The following is a 20,017-nucleotide window of genomic DNA, read 5'->3' on the forward strand; positions in this document are numbered from 1 at the left end:
GTCTGGGGCACTTGGGGACCAGGCTTGCCCCTTGGCCTGTTGACCGGACAAGGTCACCTCTCGAGGGGCCTTCAACTCCTGGACTTGGTGATCACTGCTGAGCCTATCTCGGTCACATCCTATTTTCTATAGGAAATGTCAGTCCTCTTAATTAAGTGACCTTCAGCAAGTCATTGACCTCCCCGTGCCTCTGCTTCTTTAGCTGAAAATGGGCTGGAAGGACGTTTTTCCTCCCTCTGCCCTGAGTCATTCATTCATTCATTCATTCAATTGTATTTATTGAGCGCTTACTGTGTGCAGAACACTGTACTAATAATAATAATGTTGGTATCTGTTAAGCGCTTACTATGTGCAGAGCACTGTTCTAAGCCCTGGGGGAGATACAGGGTAATCAGGTTGTCCCACGTGAGGCTCACAGTCTTCATCCCCATTTTACAGATGAGGGAACTGAGGGACAGAGAAGTGAAGTGACTTGCCCACAGTCACACAGCTGACAAGTGGCAGAGCCGGGATTAGAACCCATGACCTCTGACTTCCAAGCCCAGGCTCTTTCCACTGAGCCACGCCGCTTCCCATTACTAGGTGCTTGGAAAGCACAATTCGGCAACAAATTGAGACAATACCTCCCAACAATGGGCTCATAGCCTAGAAGTGGGGAGACAGACAACAAAACAGAACAAGTAGACAGGCATCGATAGCATCAATATAAATAAATATAATTATAGATATAGATACATCATTAATAAAATAAAGAGAATAATAACTATGTACATATACAAGTGCTATGGGGTGGGAAGGGGGGTAGGGCAGGGGAGTCAGGGTGATGGGGAGGGCAGGAGGAGCAGAGGAAAAGGGGGGCTTAGTCTGGGAAGGCCCGGAGAAGGTGAGCTTTCAATAGGGCTTTGGAGGGGGGAAGTGTGCTAGTGTGGCGGTTGTGAGGAGGGAGGGCACTCCAGGCCAGAGGTAGGACGTGGGCCAGGGGTCGACGGCGGGACAGGCGAGAACGAGGCACAGTGACTTAAACCGTTGTCAAGAATGGGTTTGGATGTCCCCTCTTCCTTTGGGGGGTGGTCTGCCTCGACCCAGAGCCAGCCCCAGTGTAGTGAGGAACCTTGGGTACCCTTGAGACAAACGTCCACCTGACCACCTCCTCGAGGCAAGGTGGGTGATGAGGTGGTTGGGGAGGTGTTGTGTGTGTGGGAGGGGGACGGTGTAGTAGACTCCTGGGGTCATCTTGTAGTGTTCATTCATTCAGTTCAATTGTATTTTTTGAGTGCTTACTGTGTGGAGAGCGCTGTACTAAGGGTCTGGGAGATTACAAAATAACAATAAACAGACACATTTCCTGAGCCGGTGTTGCCCTGCCCCCTCTTCTCCTCCCCTCCCCTGGCCCCAGTGGCAAAGGGCAGGTTTTCTAGGCGAAGCTCCATTCCAGCAGAGGGGCTGCCATGGGGTCTGCTTAAGCTGTGCCTGTCCACGCAGCTGGATGGGCCCTCTCACCCCCTCATGGCCTGCTCCGAGTTTCGAGTCCTCTGGGGCTGCCCAGCTCCTGGGGGGTGGCTATCAGGGAGGGTGTGGCTTGTCACCAAAAGGGAGTCAGCGTCCTCCATTCTCTCCTCTACTTCCCTCTGACCTGCTGCTGCTCTTTTTTTTTATTCTTTTCTGGTATTTGTTAAGCACCTACTATGGGCCAGGCACTGTACCAAACGCTGGGGTAGATACAAGCTAATTAGGTTGGACTCAGTCCCTGTCCTTCATGGGGCTCACAGCCTTAATCCTCATTTTACAGATGAGACAAATGAGGGCTACAGAAGTGAAGTGACTTGCCCAAGGTCACACAGCAAACATGTGACAGAGATCTTCCATTGGTCCCTACCAGTCTCCGCTGCTCCTCTGTTCCCCTCCCCGAGGTTCCGGCAGTGGGAAGCTGTGACCTTGGGGAGTTCCGGAGCTTCCTCGGTCCCCCTGCCTGCTTTCCCTTCTTTTCTCACTAACCTCTTCAGTTCCTGTGCGGCGATTTAAACACTCCCTTGCTTCCCTCATTCCTGAGTGTAGGACAGGTAGTTGGGCTGCCCCCAGCACTACAAGGAGCACCCCAGCCCCCACCCTGGCATGGGGGATTTGGAACTCAGAGCCCAGTGGGTTACGCTGCCAGCTAGCAGGCTGTTGTGTCTCTCCCGTCAGCTTCTCCCAAGCACGGCTCCTCAAGGTTTCTCACGCTCCACACCCCCTCTGACAAGTTACCCCTACCTTTCCCCAGGCCTAGAACTCTTTCCCTCTGGACTGTAAACTCATTACAGGCAGGGAACGTATCTGCTAATCCTGTTGCATTGGATTCTCCCAAGCACTAGTACAATGCTCTACACGTAAGTGCTCCATAAATGCCACTGTTTGATTGATGGATATCCCCTTCAGCTTCATCAAATAATAATAATAATAATGTTGGTATTTGTTAAGTGCTTACTATGTGCAGAGCACTGTTCTAAGCGCTGGGGTAGACACAGGGGAATCAGGTTGTCCCACGTGGGGCTCACAGTCTTAATCCCCATTTTACAGATGAGGTAACTGAGGCACAGAGAAGTTAAGTGACTTGCCCAGAGTCACACAGCTGACAAGTGGCAGAGCTGGGATTCGAACCCATGACCTCTGACTCCAAAGCCCGGGCTCTTTCCACTGAGCCACGCTGCTTCTCATATCCCTCCTCACCTTCAAAGACCTCCCAAAATGCAGTACCTTCAAAAGGTATTCTCTAACATCCCTCTTTCCCAGTCCATCCACTGTCCACCCCAGCACGCTCCCATTTATGAGAAGGATCTGAGTTCTAATTCTGACTCTGCCACATGTCTGCTGTGTGACCTTGGGCTGATCACTTCTCTGTGTCTCAGTTACCTCAGCTGTAAAAGGGGGATTTAAGATTGTGAGCCCCATGTGGGATAGGGATTGTGTCCATCCCGATTTGCTTGTATCCACCCCAGTGCTTAGACTAGTGCCTGGCTTAACAAATGCCATTATTATTATTATTTTCAATAATAGTCTGTTATTTGGCGGCTCTTACTGAAATCGACTCTCTCATTTTCCCTGTGGTGTATGTTTTTTTTGGTGGTATTTGTTAAGTGCTTACTATATGCCGGGCACCCTTCTAAGCGCTGTTTGTGTCTTCTGTCTCCGGTTCTAGTGTCCTCGAAGGCAGGGCTTGCATCTTCTACTGCTTCTGGGTATTCCCCAAGCGCTTAGCCAAGTTTCTGCTCACAGCAGGAGCTTAGGTGATCCTACTGGAGTTGATCCTGACCCTCCTGGTTCCTCCCTCGTCTCTCTTCTCTTCCTCCTTCCAGATGCGGGCCGGAGGATGACGGCGTCACCGGCAGAAGGGATGGCTCCCGGGCTAGGGTCCACGGCTCCACCCAGCCCCCCTCTGCCTCGCCGCCCCAGGCCCTCTTCTCCCTGGACTCGGCTCAGCCACCCTTTCTTCACCCGGCCCCCGGGACCCCGGGTGATGGTCAGAGCTGCTGTGAGGCGGGTCATCTCGCCGGTCCCCCAGGAGAGGAGCGTGGAGGCCCCTGGCATGCGAGGGGTGGCCTTCTTGGATGCTGAGAGGCCTGAGGACATCACCTGGGTGGCAGTGACACCATCTGTCCTCTTTGGTGTCCGAGAGGGGACCTTGGCAGTCCCGGGACCTGGGAGCCTCAGCCATGCTGCTGCTGCTGCTGCTGGCAGCAGGAAGGAGGATCTGGATTCCCACCTCTGGACAATGGAGGAGTTTTCCCAGTCAGTCCCTGAAGATCTGGCCTCTCCCAGCCCCGCCCCGGCCCTCCGGCTCCCGTCCTTGCCGGAACGACTGCCACCCCGGCTGGACCACCGGCCCCCGACGCCCTCTGGCAATGGCACCAGCCAAGCAGTGACTCTGGGCCTTCTGACTGTGGCTGCCCAGACCACCCCCTGGACCCCGGGTGGGCCCTACACCAGCCCACCTGCCGCGGAGCACCTCGGGGCCCAGAGGGGCTCGGCAGGAGAGGGCCGGAGCGGGCTGCCCCTGCCCGGCCAGGGCACCGGGCCCACAGACTCGTCACCGACCGGTCCGACAGAGCTGAGCTCGCTGGCCATGGGCTCCGGGCGTGGGTTAAGCTGGCCTTCTCCCAGGGCGGCCCTCCCCCCGGGGCCGGCCATCTTGACCACCGGCGAGCCCTATCCTGGGACAGCGAGGCAGTGGCTGCTCAAGCGGATGGACCCGCGTCGGCACCGCCCGTCCAGCGTCCCGAGGACGCTGGGAGCCCTGGGCAGGGTGCCAGAGGGCAGGGCCCCTGGGGTGGCAGCAGCTCCTGGGACGTGCTGCCCAGCGGAAGCGTGGGGGAAGCCAGGACAGGGCCAGAGGAGCTCCGTCATGCCAGGAGTGTGGATCTCTTCTCCCACAAACTCCCTGCTCGGCGACACCTTCACCGGACCCCCAGCCGCGAGCCGGGAGGCTCCAGGATCTCCCACTCCGCCCCTCTCCAGAGCTCCCGACCTCCGGGATGCCCTCGGGCCCGGAAGACGCCACGCAACTCCCAAGCCTTCCCGGCCCAGTAGGACCAGCTGGGCCTGGGGAATCCCAGGGGCACCCCACACCAGAGCGAACCCCAGGTGGACCCTCCAAGCCTCCCCCGGGACCCCCACATCCTCTGTCCTCCCTTTGACGCCATCCTTGGGCTCTCCTCAGGCCTACCCAGAGCCCCCAGCCTCCCGGGCCACCCAATGGGCGTGGCTCCTCAGGACGACGGCCCGCACCCCGGCTCCGCTGGAGAGTCATCACCCAGAGCCAGGCCCCCTCACCTCTACCCCGGGCCTGGGCTTCTTCCCCACCCACAACCCTGCTGGTCCATCTCCGGTGGGCACTGACTCCTGGACGAATCTCTGGCCCTCCACCGTGGGGATTGGAGACCCCACCTCTGCGACTCCCGACCGCAGAACCTCCACCCCTGCTACATCCTGGGCCTCGGCTGCAGCCTCCTCTCCAAGCTCCGGCTCGCCCTTTACCTCACTCCCAGGACCTGAAATCCCCAAATCTGGGATGGCCAGGCAGCGGCCCCAAGGGGGTCCGGTGACCGTCTCCATGACGGCCCATTTTACAGAGGGAGCTGATGCTGCTGCGCTTGTGTCTTCCCGGCCCTGCGCCTCCCTCAACAGCCTCTTTACCTCACCCTCAGGACCTGGAAGCCCCTCTTCTGGGGTGATCAAGGAGGGGCCCCAAGGAGGTCTGGTGGCTCCCTCCGTGTTGGCCCCTTCAATGGAGGGCGTTGATATGGCTGTGGTCATATCTCCACGACCCCGGGTCCCCCCCAGCTCACCCTTTATCTCATTCTCAGGACCTGGAAACACCCCTTTTGGGGTGGCTGTTGAGGAGCCCCCAGAGGGTCTGGAGGCCACCTCTGTGAGGGCCTCGGGGAAGAAAGGAACCGATATTTCTGTGGTTATGTCTCCCCGGTCCTGGGCGCCCCCTGCACTCAGTCCTCACCCTCCCTCTGTGACCAGCCTGAGTCCAGAGGCCCCTGCCCACCCCGTTGCTCCCTCAGTGATCCTGAGGGTCCCGGGGGTAAGAGGAACGCAAGGGATCCTGGCCCTTCCAGAGGAGGAGGGGGGCTCTGTCCCACCCTCTTTTCTGCAGTTCTTCTCCACTGCCCCGCCAGTGCCTTCCCTCACCACAAGTTCCCCGGCAGGAGCTGCCGAGGGCTGGACATTGCCCGGTGCTCCGTCTGCCTCAACCTCCGCTGCCTGGCCACTGTCTTCCCTGACCACAAGCTCCCAGGGACAAACTGCTGAGGACAGGACATTACCTGGTGCTCTACCTGCCTTAGCTTCTGCTGCCTGGCCAGCTTCTTTCCTGATCTCAAGCCCCCGAGCAGGAGGTGCTGAAGGCTGGACATCGCCCAGTTCTCTGCCTGGCTCAGCCTCTGCCGCCTGGCCAGCGGCCTCCCTGACCACAGGACCCCAGGCAGGAGCTGCTGAGGGCTGGACATTGGCCAGTATTCTGCCTGCCTCAGCCTCTGCCACCCAGCCAGCGCCCTTTCTGACCAAACGTCCCCAGGCAGGAGCTGCTGAGGGCTGGACATTGGCTTCGCTGCCTGGCTCAGCTTCTGCTGCCTGGCCAGTGTCTTCCCTGACCCCAAGTCCCCGAGCAGGAGCTGCTGGGGCCTGGACGTTGCCCGCTACTTTACGTGCCTCAGCCTCCGCTGCCCAGCCAGTGCCCTCCCTGACCCTAAGCCCCCAGGGAAAAACTGCTGAGAGCTCGACATTGCCCAGTGCTCCACCTGCCTCAACCTCTGCCACCCAGCCAGTGCCCTTTCTGACCAAGAGCCCCCGGGCAGGAGTTGCCGAGGGCTGGACATTGCCCAGTTCTCGGCTTTCCTCGGCTTCTGCCCCGCATCCAGCGCTTTCTCTGTCCACAAGCCCCCAGGTGGGAGCTGCTGAGGACTGGACATGGCCCAGTTCTCTGCCTGCCTCAGCCTCTGCCACCCAGCCAGTGCCCTCCATGACCATAAGCCCCTGGGAGGGAGCTGCTGAGGACTTGACATTGCCCAGTTCTCTGCCAGCCTCGGCCTCTGCCACCTGGCCAGTGCCTTCCCTGACCCAGGCGGGAGCTGCCGAGGGTTGGATATTGCCCAGTGCTCTATCTGCCTCTGCTTCTGCTGCCCGGCCAGTGCCCTCTGTGACCGCAAGCTCCCGGGAACGAGTTGCTGAGAGTTGGACGTTGCCCAGTTCTCTGGCCTCTTCAACCTCTGTCCCCAGTGCACCGTTTTCCCTAACCACAAGCCCCCAGTCAGAAGCTGCTACGGGCTGGACATTGCCTGGTTCTCTGCCTCCTTCGACCTCTGCCCCTCATCCGGAGCTTTCCCTGACCGCAAGCCCCCGGGAAGGAGCTGCTGAGGACCGGACATTGCCCGTTTCTCTGCCCGGCTCAGCCTCTGCCACTCAGCCAGCGCCCTCTCTGACCACAAGCCCCAGGGAAGGAGTTGGTGAGGGCCGGACATTGCCTGGTGCTCTGCCTGCCTCAGCCTCTGCCACCCGGCCAGCGCCATCCCTGACCACAAGCCCCAGGGCAGGAGCCGTCGAGAGCTGGACACCCCACATTGCCCTTCCTGCCTCGGCCTCAGCCTCCCCCGGGAGAGACCCTGCTCCCCGGGCAGCTGGGAGGAGGGAGGGACAGGACCGGGCAGCCCCTCGATGGCGGTTGCGAGGAGGGGAGCGTGGAGGCGGCACTCAGGGGTCCCCACCTCAGGGCTTTGAACACCCCTCTGAGACTCCACCTCAGAGAGGCCAACTGGATCCAACAGACTGGCACCCTGGGGGCACTGTTGGGGGTCCAGAGGAAATCACGCCCAGAACGAACACCGTGACCCCCAGCCCCCCGGAAGCCACTCCACCTCCAAGAACCCCACGTGCCCCCGGGGTCTCTGGGCCCATGCCCTCCAGTGGAGCACCCACCTCTGGGAGAGATCGCTTCTTCATCGTGGGGAACCGCGTGCCTGAGGTGAGAGGTGAGTGAGTTGTCTCCGTGGCCTGGGCCGGCCCCGTGGGAGAGGGGAGAGCGGCGGGGGCCGGGCCTGGGCCCGGGCAGCGTGGACGGGGGCTGTCCGAATACGGTGGGAGATGGTGGCTGGGGCCTTGGGCCTCCCCCTGCCCCTCTCTCTCCAGCACCATCACTCCACATTCCCTGCCTTTTGGTGCTGGAAATGAACTTTGTCCCTGGCTTCTGGGACCACCGCTCATGCGAGTACCAGGACCTGCTTAGGAGCTTCAATGAGACGGTGAGGGTGAGGGACGGTGAGGGGTGGTCGAAGCGATGGTGGCGGCGGGGCCGGCTGGCGGGACCCTCAGGAGGGTGGCAAAACTGGTGGGGGGCAGGACCTGTGGGTTGGCGGTACTGGTGAGGGGACACGGGATCCCTGAGATGGCGGTTGGTCGGGTGGGGGGATGCAGGACCCTTGGGATGGTGGCAGCACTAGTCGGGGGTGACGACACTGGACCCTCAGGATGGTGATGGGGGGATGCAGGACCCCTGGGATGGCGGCGGCACTGGTCGGGGGTGATGACACTGGACCCTCAGGATGGTGGCCGGGGGATACGGGACCCCTGGGCTGGTGGCAGGACTTGTTGCGGGGGAAGGGGTCACAGGATCCCTGCAATGGTGGTGGTGCTGGTGTGAGAGGATGCAGGACCCCTGGGATGGCAATGGTGTTGGGGGATGGGGAGGAGGCAAAGGACCCCCAAGATGATGGCAGGACTGGATGGGGGGAACATGGGACCCCTCAGGATGACGGTGGGGCTGATGGGATGCAGGACACCTGGGTTTGGGGTGGGACCGATCGGGGAACGTAGGACTCCTGCTTCAGTGGCGGGGCTCTTCGCCAGGAGCTGGAGAGCAGCACGTCACCAGGCAGGGCCGAGGACACTTGCCGCCCTCATCTCTCACTGGGGCCCGGGAAGAGATGCAGCCCTGCCCCTTCTCTGACCTTCCCACCTCCTGCTCCCCAGGTTTTGCCCTTCTTCTCTTCCTCTGTCCCGGGCTTCCAGCACCTGGAGGTACGGAGAGTCCGGTGAGTCTCCCCGAGGTTCTCTGCGGGCGGTCCTCCGGACCTCCGGCCCGCAGGGTCGTCCACGCCGGCCGCCTTCCTCTCCGCGCCACGGCCCAGGACCAGTCTGGCTCAGTCGGAGTTAGGGAGAAGGTTAAGGGTTTAAGAAACAGAGAAGTTTCCAAAGAAAAGCTAGCGCGAGTGGGATGGTTTGGCCTGGGAGAAGTTGGAGACACAGACAGACCCCGTTAGTAGTTACCGAGGGCACCTCGTCATCTCTTTTCTGTCTCCCTCAAAGGTCGGACTGGGGAAGGAGTCATAAAGTGCAGCAGGAGGGATTTAGATTAGAGCCAGAGAAGAACTTCCTGGCAGGCAGAGTTGTGGAGGGTTTCGATGGTTCTCCGAGGGAGGCTGAGGGCGGACCTTAAAAAACAGGCAAGATTCTTCCTGGTCTGGGCTGGTTTAGGGGGAGTGCTGCCTGGAGGCAGGGGGATTGCCTAGATGACCTCCAAAGTTCACTCCCGGGGGCACATCAGCCTCCCGAACCTGAGCCCCGGCGGCCCCGCAGGCCGGGCAGCGTGGTGATCCAGTACGACGTGGTGATCAGTGGGGAGTTGGCCGTGGCTCGGCCCTGGGGCCCGGACTTGCAGTTGGACGTCGCGACGATGGATCGACTCTTCCGCTCCGGCCCGCTCAGCTCCCCAGTGCTGCGGAGCCAGATACCCGGTAAACGACACCCACCGGGGCAGCGGCGGGTACCCCGGGCCGTCCGGGTGGGGCTGGGGACGAAGGTGCGCGGGGAGGGTGGTCCCTGGTTGGGAGGCCAGGTAAGGATCCATTTTGCTCCCGTCCACGGGGGCGGTTGCTGCTGGTGGTGGCCCAGCCCGGCCCGGGCCTGGAATAGAAGTGGAATCCCCCAAACCGGGGCATCCCAATCTCAGATCCCCATCCACACCGGGGGTGTGGGGACCGGCCGGCTGGGTCGCGGTGTTGCCGGGGGTTGGGGGCCACCTGGCTCTCCTGCTGGTCAGCCGCCCCGACTGAGTGCCTTGGCCCCATGGAACGGCGGGGCTGGGGGGATGGTTTTTGGGGTCATGTTTTAGGGTCGCTGCCATGTCTGAGCCGTGGTTTCTGTGCCCCCCCCCCTTCCCGGGACCCCCCGGCCCTGAGAAGAGAGCCCGCTGGACCTGTGTTCTTTGCTCTTCTCCTGCCCCGCTGGCTTTGAGTGTGCCCTCAGCCAGGGTGGCAATGCCAGCTGCACCTCACTGTGCCACCGGGACTTCTGCCGGAACCAGGGCATCTGCACCCATCTGCAGGGCCAGGGGCCCCTGTGCCAGTGAGTCCTCGGGCCCCGTCCGGACCTCCGGGAATCCTTCGCTGGGGGCAGTGGGAAAGTTCTCTCTTTGCCCGAGATGGATTCTGCTGGATTCGGTGGGAAGAGCCGAGCGGCCATTTGGAGGAGCTGCGGGTCCGTCGTCCAGTCCCACAGTGCGGTCCCCTGCCCTCCCCGCCCCTCCCCCGCCTCTCTCTGCCCCTCGGATTGGCTCTCAGATAAGAGTCTGGCTAGTTTGCTGGTGTCTCCACTGGCCTAAACGATCCAGCTTTGATACGCTGCCTTGCAATTAGTCTCTGGTTGGGCAAATGTCCCCATCTTCCAATGCCTGGGCTGGACTCTCTGAGGCTTGAGACCTCCTTTCCTGGGCCCAGATCAGCTCCTCCCTTCTCCTCCCTTCCCCTTCCTCTTCCTTCCCACTAATGGCCCCCTGGCCTGATCACTACCACCCCACTTCCAGCCCACGGGATCCCATGGGGATCATCCCGGAGCCACAGTTCCGGCCTCCAGAAGTCCTAGGCGAGTCCGCCGAATCTTCCCCGGGCCCACGGCCCAACCTGCCCGGGCCACGGGATAATTGGCCGGGAATTACAGCCCGTGGAGCGAGGGGATTGGCACACCGCCTCTCCCCGGCCCCCAGGGTTAGCGAGTTCCTCGGCCCAGGTCCCCAGCTGGGTTGGCAGGGATGAATCCGGGTCCTCTCCGATGCCTCTTTCCCCACCTTCGCCCTGCAGGTGCCCCATTGGCAGCGACTTCTGGTTCATGGGGCAGAGGTGTGATTACCGGGTGACCCGGTGGGGTCTGCTGGGCCTGGTGGCCGGCATCCTGCTGGCCGTGGGGCTCGTCGCTGCCCTGGCGGCTTACGCTGTGGTCCGCAGATTCAAGGCCACGCTGGTGGAGGCCAGAGTCAACCAGACCAGGAGCAGGTAGGTGACTGCGGTCCGGCGTGGAGGGGCAGGACTGGGCGGGAGCTACCTCCCACCCCAAACTGCTGGAGAACTGCCCGCTCAGGTCCTCCTCCGTTTACGTTGCCCTTATTGCTTGGGGCTCTGCCCCCAGCAGCAGTAGGAGTAGCAGGAGGCAGTGTAGAGAAGCAGCGTGGCTCAGTGGAAAGAGCCCGGGCTTAGGAGTCGGAGGTCATGGGTTCTAATCCCGCCACCTGTCAGCTGTGTGATTTTGGGCAAGTCACTTCACTTCTCGGTGCTTCAGTTCCCTCATCTGGACAGTGGGGATTAAGACCGTGAGCCTCACGTGGGACAGCCTCATTACCCTGTATCCAACCCAGGGCTTAGAACAGTGCTCAGCACATAGTAAGCGCTTAACAAATACCACCATTAATTAATTAATTAGTTGTAGTAGTAATAGGCATAGCAGTAGTAACAGTAGTTTTAAGAGGTGTGTGGTAGTAGTGATAATAATAGCAGCGCACCTCCTCCAGGAGGCCTTCCCAGCCTGAGTCCCCCTTTTCCTCTGCTCCTCCTCCCCCTCCCCATCGCACCGACTCCCCACCTCTGCTCTATCCGCCCCCCGCCCCACAGTACTTGTGTATATATGTATATATCTATATTAATAATAATAATAATAATAATGTTGGTATTTGTTAAGCGCTTACTATGTGCCGAGCACTGTTCTAAGCGCTGGGGTAGACATAGGGGAATCAGGTTGTCCCACGTGGGGCTCACAGTCTTGATCCCCATTTTACAGATGAGGGAACTGAGGCCCAGAGAAGTTAAGTGACTTGCCCACAGTCACACAGCCGACAAGTGGCAGAGCTGGGATTCGAACTCATGAGCCCTGACTCCAGAGCCCATGCTCTTTCCACTGAGCCATGATATTTCTATATAGAGAGGGAGGTTCTTCTGAGTAAAGGGTTGGGGGTGAGATAGTGAGATTGAGGTACAGAGGTGAAATAGGTGCTGCAGGAATGGTGTGTGTGGTTATAAGTCATAGTAGGAGATCACTGAGATGAGGTAAGAGGATGAGAACTGAATGAACGCCTTGAAGCTGATAGTAAAGAATTCCTGTTTGATGCAGAAATGGATGGGCAACCACTGGGAGGTTTTTGACAAGTGGGGAAATGTGGACTTGAACTTCTTTTTTTTTAGAAAAAATGATCCAGGCAGCAGAGTGAAGTATGGACTGTGTTCTAATCCTGACTCATACATAGACCTGTCTGCTCTGTGACCTTGTGCACATCACTTAGCTTCTCTGTTTCTCAGTTATCTTGTCTGTAAAATGGGGATTAAGAGTGAGAGCCCCATGTTGGACAAGGACTGTGTCCCATCTGATTAACTTGTGTCTACCCCAGCAGTTAGAACAGTGTTTGGCACACTCACTCCCTCTGCTCTACCCCCCAACCCCCACCCCACAACACTTGTGTATATCTAGGTACATATTTATAATTCTATTTACTTTATTAATGATGTATATATATCTATAATTCTATTTACTTATATTGATGCTATTGATGCCTGTTTACTTGTTTTGATGTCTGTCCCTCCCCCCTTCTAGACTGCCCATTCTGGGCAGGGGTTGTCTCTCTTTTTTGCTGAATTGTACTTTCCAAGCATTTAGTACAGTGCTCTGCACACAGTAAGCGCTTGATAAGAATGAATGAATGGCACATAGTAAGCACATAACAAATGCCATTATTATTATTATTACTGGAGTGGGAAGAAGAGGCAGGAGGCAAGGAGGTCAGCGAGAAGGCAGATGCAGTAGTCAAGGTGGGCTAGGTTAGGAGCTTGGATCAGCACGGTAGCAGTTTGCCCAGAGAGGAAGGGGTAGACTCTAGAGAGGTTGTAAAGGTAGAAGTGACAGGACCTGGTGACAAGGACTAGGTGGATAATAATAATGCTGGTATTTGTTAAGCACTTACTATGTACCAAGCCTTGTTCTAACAGCTGGGGTAGACACAAGGGAATCAGGTTGTCCCAGGTGGGGCTCATAGTCTTAATCCCCATTTTACAGATGAGGGAACTGAGGCCCAGAGAAGTTAAATGACTTTGGGCAAGTCAGTTGACAAGCAGCGGAGCCGGAATTAGAACCCGCAACTTCTGACTCCCAAGCCTGGGCTTTTTCCACTAAGCCACGCTCCTTCTCTAGAAAACTAGATAGAACTAAAACTAATTCTATCTAAAACTAGTTAGAACTAAACTGACGAGTCGAGGGAACTGCTTGAAATGCTTCCTGTGAATCCCCAGGCTGGGGTGGCAGGAATGCTGAGGCAGCACTAAGCCCCCAGAGGAACGGGAAGGTGGAGGGGAGGGGGCGGCTCAACAGCTCCATCCGGAAGCCGAGGAAGAGGAGCCTGGAGGCTCCAGTTCCGGCCTGAGTGGGGGGAGGACATTCCAGACCCAGGGGTCTGGCTGGCTTCTCATCAATCAGTGATTTTTTTTTTATGGTGCTTTTTAAGCACTTAAGTGCCAGACATTGTACTAAACACTGGGGCGGGTAATAATAATAATTATGGTTTTTGTTAAGCACTCACTATGTACCAAGCACCGTTCTAAGCGCTGGGGTAGATAGAGAGTAGTCAGGTTGTCCCACGTGGGGCTCAGAGTCTTAATCCCCATTTTACAGATGAGGTAACTGTGGCACAGATAAGTGAAGTGACATGCTCAAAGTCACACAGCTGATAAGTGGCGGAGCTGGGATTAGAATCCACAACCTCTGACTCTTAAGCCCGGGCTTTTTCCACTAAGCCATGCTGCTTTTCTAGAAGCGTCTTCTAGGATAGAAGATGAATCAGATTGGATTAGGTCCCTGTCCCACATGGGGCGCTCAGTCTAAATTGGAGGGAGGAGGATTTCATTCCTATTAGCTGAGGCACAGAGGTAACTGAGGCACAGACAAGTTAAGCGACTTGCCCCAGGTTACACAGCAGGCAGGGGGCAGGTTTGAACCCAGGTCCTCCGACTCCTAGGCCCTCGCTCTTTCTGATAGATCACGCTGCTTCTCAGCATGCTTACTGTGTGCAGAGCATTGTAGCAAGTGTTGGGCACAGTGCAATACAGTAGAGTTGGCAGACCCAATCCCTGCCCTCAAGGAGCTCCTAGTCTCTGGGCATGGAGAAATTGGCCCTTGCCCAGGGCTCCTGGAATCACGTGGCCACTATTTGGGTCAGGATGGAGTTATTTCCACGCTGAATTGGTCTAACAGTGGCTGAAAGCTTGTCAGGGGGCATGCGAGGAGCTGGCACTGGGTAGAATTCTGAGTATTTTGACTTCAAATGTTGAATCTGCAGATCGTGTTCAAAGCAGTTAGGCCTTAAGGTTAATGATAATACTAAAACTACTAAAAATGGCTATTTTTCTTAAGCAAATACTTTGTGTCGAGCACCGAGAACTAAGCCCCGGGGGTAGATAAAAGATCACCAGATCAAACGATCTATCCCCCAGTCTAAGGAAGGAAAGCAGGTGTCAAATCTCCATTTCACAGGTCAGGAAACAGAGGCCCAGAGAAGTTAAATGACGTGCCCTTGATCACATAGCAGGCTCTGTGTCAGAACCGGGATTAGAATCCAGGTCCTGTGACTCCCAACACTGTGACTTCTTTCATCTTGGCCACGCCAAAGGGAGAAGAAGCATAAGTCCTGCCTGCCTAAATTTACACCTCACATTGCCTCTTGATAGAATTTAAGAATGAGGAGGGGGAAGGGAGGAGTTGCCAATGGTATGGACCACCCCCCTTAAGCATTTTGATAGGCGCCCCAGCCCCACAGCACTTACGCACATCTCCTTTACTATTTCCCCTCTCTAATTTATTTTAATGTCTGTCTCCCCTGTAGACTGTCAGGTCCTTGTGGTCAGGGGTCTTGTCCACCAAATCTGTTATACCGTACTTTTCCAAATGCTTAATACAGTGCTCTAATAATAATAATGGAAATAATAATTACGGTATTTGTTAAGTGCTTTCTCTGTGCCAATCACTCTTCTCCTTACTATGCAAGATAATCAGAATGTCCCACGCGGGGCTCACAGTCTTCATCCCCATTTTACAGATGAGGTCACTGAGGCCCGGAGAAGTTAAGTGGCTTGCCCAAGGCCAGACAGCAGACAAGTGGCAGAGCCAGGATTAAAACCCACATCCTCTGATTCCCAAGCCCGTGCTCTTTCCACTAAACCACCTGCTTCACTAAAATCTTCACAGCATCGCTAAAATCCTCTCCAAACTGCTACCACATTAATCCAAGCACTTACCCTATCCCACCTTGACTACTGTATCAGCCTCCTTGCTGAATTCCCAGCCTCCTATCTCTCCCCACTCCAGTTCATAGCTCACTCTGCTACCTGGATCATTTTCCTACAGAAACGTTCAGTACGTTTCCCCACTCCTCAAGAAGCTCTAGTGGTTACCCATCCAACTCTGCAGCAGAGACTCTTTAGCAGTGGTTTTAAAGCAATCACCTTGCCCCCTTCCACCTCACCTCACTTCTCTCCTACTACAACCGCACACTTCACTCCTCTAATGCCAACATACTTACTGTACCTCCATCTTGTCTCTCTGCCGACCTCTCTCCCACATCCTGCCTCCGGCCTGGAACACCCTCCCTTTTTATATCCGCAAACAATCACTCTCCCCACCTTCAAAGCGCCTACTGAAGGCAAAGCTCCTCTAAGAGGCCTTCCCTGACTAAGCCTTCATTTCCTCTTTTTTCACTCGCTCCTGTCACCCTGAATTGCTTCCTTTATTCACTTCTCCCTCAGCCCCACAGCCGTTACATACATATCCATAATTTATTTATTCAAATTATTGTCTGTCTCCCCCTCTAGACCATAAGTACACTGTGGGCAGGGAATGTGTCTGCCAAGTGTGTTGTTTGATACTCCCCAAGTGCTTAATACAGTGCTCTAAACAAAGTAAGCACTCAATAAATAGAATTGATTGACTGAAAAAAGGTAATTGCTCAGTAAATACCATTGATTGGGTGAATGATCAAGTGAGGAGGAGATGGGGAAGCAGTTTGGCCTAATGGAAAAAGCACGAGTCTGGGGATCAGAAGACGTGGGTTCTAATCCCAGCTCTGCCACTTGTCTTCTGTGTGATCTTGGGCAAGTTCCTTCACTTCTCTGTGCTTCAGTTTACCTCATCAGTAAAAGAGAGAGTAAACCCTCCTCCTGCAAACTTAGACTGTGAGCTCCCTATGGAATGGGGACTATCTGATTATCTGTGTCTACCCCCGTGTCTAATTTAGTGCCTGGCGCATAGTGCTTATCAAGTATCATTCAGAATTGCAGGAAAAAAACCGAGGAGGAGTGTCAGGCCTGGCCGCAGGAGGAGTTAGAGTGAGGAGGGGCAGTTTGGGCAAAGGGGAGGGGAGGGACAAGCGAGGCCCCTTGAGCTGGGTCGTCTCCTTCCTTCCTTTCTCCTTCCCCTCCCTTACCCCGGCCCTCAGCGGGGACCCCAAGCTGTCCCCGAGGCCCTAGGTCCTAGAGGAGAACCACTGCCCTACCAGGCCATCCGAGCCCACCGTATCCCGTCCTTGCAGCTATCGCCGCTTCTGCCGCTTCGACGACACGTCCGGCCGGGACTGGGGCCAGTCCTGGTTGGGGTCGGCCAGCTCCTTGGACAACCTGGCCTACAGTCACTCGGAGGAGCAGCTGCACTTGCGGATGTTGGACTACAGCTGCTGCAGCTGTGGCGACGCAGCCACCATCCCCGCGACCCCATGCGTACTGAGGGCCGAGCCCCAGCTGGGGACCACCAAACTGCCCAGGTGAGGGGCCGCTGGGAACCGGGGTCTGCCAGTCTCCCCTGGCTCGGGGGTGGGGACGCCCAGGGGCGATGGTTAGTGGGGGACACGGAGGCACAGGGACAATCATGGTCACGGAAATAAGGGTGGACGAGGGGTGGGCTCCGTGCCGGGGTAGAGACCTCGTGGTTGCCTCAGATGCAGTTGGGCGGAGAAGGGTGGGAGAAGTTCTGAAGCAAGGAAGGTTCCAATTCAGTTTCTCAGGAACCTCGACTTTGAAGTGGGAGTCAGAGAAGCAGCATGGCTCAGTGGAAAGAGCATGGGCTTTGGGCTCAGAGGTCATGAGTTTGAATCCCAGCTCTGCCACTTGTCAGCTGTGTGACTGTGGGCAAGTCACTTCACTTCTCTGTGCCTCAGTTACCTCATCTGTAAAATGGGGATTAAGACTGTGAGCCCCACGTGGGACAACCTGATTCCCCCATGTCTACCCCAGCGCTTAGAACAGTGCTCTGCACATAGTAAGCGCTTAAATACCAACATTATCATTATTATTATTTGGGACCAAGACCCAGAGGAGCTGATCCCTCTTTAATTTATTGATATTAATGTCCATCTCCCCCTCTAAATTGTAAGCTTGTTGTGGGCAGGGACTATGTCTGTTATACTCTCCCAAGTGCTTATTACAGTACTCCGCATACAGTAAGTGCTCATTAAATGCAGCGTGGCTCAGTGGAAAGAGCATGGGCTTTGGAGTTAGGGCTCCTGAGTTTGAATCCCAGCTCTGCCACTTGTCGGCTGTGTGACTGTGGGCAAGTCACTTAACTTCTCTGGGCCTCAGTTCCCTCATCTGTAAAATGGGGATTAAGACTGTGAGCCCCACGTGGGACAACCTGATTCCCCTGTGTCTACCCCAGCGCTTAGAACAGTGCTCGGCACATAGTAAGAGCTTAACAAATACCAACATTATTATTAAATACAATTGACTGAATGATTTAAACTATCCCAATTTTTCCTCCCCTTCCTGACAGCCGGAATGGGCTGCCATCCTCTGAGCTCTGCCTCGTCCCCCAAGTTTTCCAAGGCAGAGCAAAGCCAGAAACCTGCTCTAATTTCCCTTCTCAGCTTGTGACGGGCCAGCAGTTAATCAGCGAGGCAGTGTTGGAGGAATGCTAAGGCCACCGGGGGTGGGATTAACCCACCTTATCTGGAATCCCAGGACGGGAAAGACAGGAAATGGCTCTCACGTCCTAGGATGGGAGGGGGGAAGCTTGGAGAGGTGGATCTGTGGGAGCAGGGAGGGAATTTGGTCCTTTTGATCTGTCTACCACCTTTAGTTTTTCCTCTTGGGCCAAATTTCCCAACCAGGGTAATTGGATAGGGTGGTGGCAGGGAGAGTTTGGTAATCAAAAAGCACTTTAGCAGCTGCTTTTCCATTCAGTGGTACAGTTAGTGTAGGGCTGAGTTTAAAAACAGGATCTGGCTGCAGGGATCTAATCCAGATGAGGTCTTTTTCCCAAGTGCTACCCCCTGTACCTGGGATATTGCCCCATTCCCCATGCCCCCCAACTCCCCCCGAGGATGGATGGGCTTTCTCGTGCCCCTGGCTACTGATGGTCTGGCTGCAGCAAGAACCTCGTTGCTGATGTTGGCCCAAGGATTGAGCATTGCCAGCATCCCCCAAGTTTTCCTTTGCGCTCAAAGTGCGGAACTAGTATCCCTACCCTGATCATTCATTCATTTGTATTTTTTGAGCTCTTACTATGTGCTGAGCACTGTATTAAATGCTTGGGAGAATACAATATAGTAGTTTATATATAATATAAAAGGCGGATTCCCTGTTCACGAGCTTTCAGTCTAGAGGGGAAGACTCTCCCAAACTCCCCAATACCTCACCGTGCTGTGGGGGAAGTTTACCCTAAAGGAAGAGTTACTGCTGCTTAAGGATGGAAATCCTTTTTCTTCCTGAGGGTGGACCATGTCAGACTGTTCTGAAATCCTGCCTTACCCCTTCAGAGGTGGCCCTATGGGATATGATGGAAAGACTCAGATGTGGCCATTGGTAACCCTGGGTCACGGATTTCATTAGAGCTGAGGAGACACAGATGATCCAAGGTATTTTCAGCGAGGGAACACCGACATTGGAAAGCCACAGTTGAGATGGAAACCTGGACTTCAAATGTTTGTTGTTGAATCATATGGCAGTAAAAATTGAGGCTCTCTTTTCTTTTAAAAGTTTCTACTCCGAGTGCAACACAAGTTCAAGTAGCATCAATGATCATGGGGTGGATTCTGGAAAAGCCAGCGATATCTCTGGGTCAAGTTGGCCCATGGATCCACCCTTCCCACTTCTACGCCACCTGAACATGGAGCACCCGGTAAGTGATGTTTGGATGAAGAGTCCAGGTGAAAGTCTGCCCTGCATGCCCAGGACTAATTTGGGAGCCAAACACTTGCCCGAGGTAGGTGATGGTTAGGGTTAGGGAAGGATCCCATTCTCAGTGGGAGGATGGGCTAGTAAACTGGCCAGTTAGGCCCAACGATTAACCTCCATTGAAGGCTGCCGGCAGCACACCCACAAGCTCAGGTGGCATTTGGCAAATCACTCTATTGAATTTCAATAGAACAATCAGCCAAGGGGCCTTCCTGGGGATTGCTCTAAGTGGCTTTAACAGGACCAGAATGGGACAGAGCTTTTATTTAACTTACCCCAAAGGAGATAATGTACCTAACGATCCATTTATCTGGGTTCAAAACTATTTTAACAGTCCCTTTTCCATTCACGTGTATACCTGGCTTACGACTGAGGCAAAAGATGGTCTTGTGCCAACGGGCTGAACCCCCAATGAGGATATTTTCCCTGTCAGCTCCTCCTCCATCACCACCCCTGCCCCGAAGAGGGTTTCCTGGTAACCTCTGCCTCCTGTAGCTTTAGCGAGGGCCAGAAACTCCTGGCTCAGGGAGGGGCTTCTGCAGCTGTCCCCCACGCCCCTCACCAAGCCCTTTTGAAACAGGAAGCTGAGTAGTGGGGGGAAAGCAGAGGAGTATGTCGATGATGGAGGCACGGCTAAGTAAGTGGTCCTGTTGGTATTCTTTCCATTCTGTTATTGATCTCTGAGTTTCTGTAAGATTTAAAACTACTTGAAACAAGCCTGTGAAAATGACTCTTTAAAGGTTGTTCAGCCAGACATTCTTAAAGGAGCTGCTCTACTGGGGATTTTTCTGCATCTAAGAATGGGTAACCAATTAACTCCATAAAGGCAAGTTTAGCATTACAAAATGTGACTCCTTGATTTTTAAGTCTAGTTTATTAATGTACTCTAAAATTACACCAAAGGGCAGTTCTGTATTTTGTATAGCAATGGCAGTAGAACAGTAGCTGGCATTTATTTCTTGAGAAAGTCAAAGTAAAATTTAACTAGTGTGTTTTGAAAAAAACAGCAGCCAAAG

At 55.4% G+C, this 20,017-nt stretch overlaps 1 protein-coding gene across 1 annotated transcript in view; it reads left to right on the forward strand.

The window, feature by feature from the left end:
• Positions 1-3,244: 3,244 nt before the first annotated feature.
• The window catches only part of LOC114808844 (nascent polypeptide-associated complex subunit alpha, muscle-specific form-like), an 18,325-nt gene continuing 1,552 nt past the window's right edge, over positions 3,245-20,017 (forward strand). Inside the window, exons 1-8 of the mRNA XM_029057005.2 lie at positions 3,245-7,508; positions 7,666-7,778; positions 8,506-8,567; positions 9,112-9,269; positions 9,717-9,879; positions 10,611-10,802; positions 16,367-16,594; positions 18,804-18,945. Of these exons, the coding sequence (XP_028912838.1) occupies positions 3,347-7,508; positions 7,666-7,778; positions 8,506-8,567; positions 9,112-9,269; positions 9,717-9,879; positions 10,611-10,802; positions 16,367-16,594; positions 18,804-18,945 (5,220 nt within the window). The 5' untranslated portion in view covers positions 3,245-3,346. The remainder of the gene's footprint in view (positions 7,509-7,665; positions 7,779-8,505; positions 8,568-9,111; positions 9,270-9,716; positions 9,880-10,610; positions 10,803-16,366; positions 16,595-18,803; positions 18,946-20,017) is intronic.

This window comes from Ornithorhynchus anatinus, chromosome 2 (assembly GCF_004115215.2).
Source record: "Ornithorhynchus anatinus isolate Pmale09 chromosome 2, mOrnAna1.pri.v4, whole genome shotgun sequence".
Taxonomy (NCBI): Eukaryota; Metazoa; Chordata; class Mammalia; order Monotremata; family Ornithorhynchidae; genus Ornithorhynchus; species Ornithorhynchus anatinus.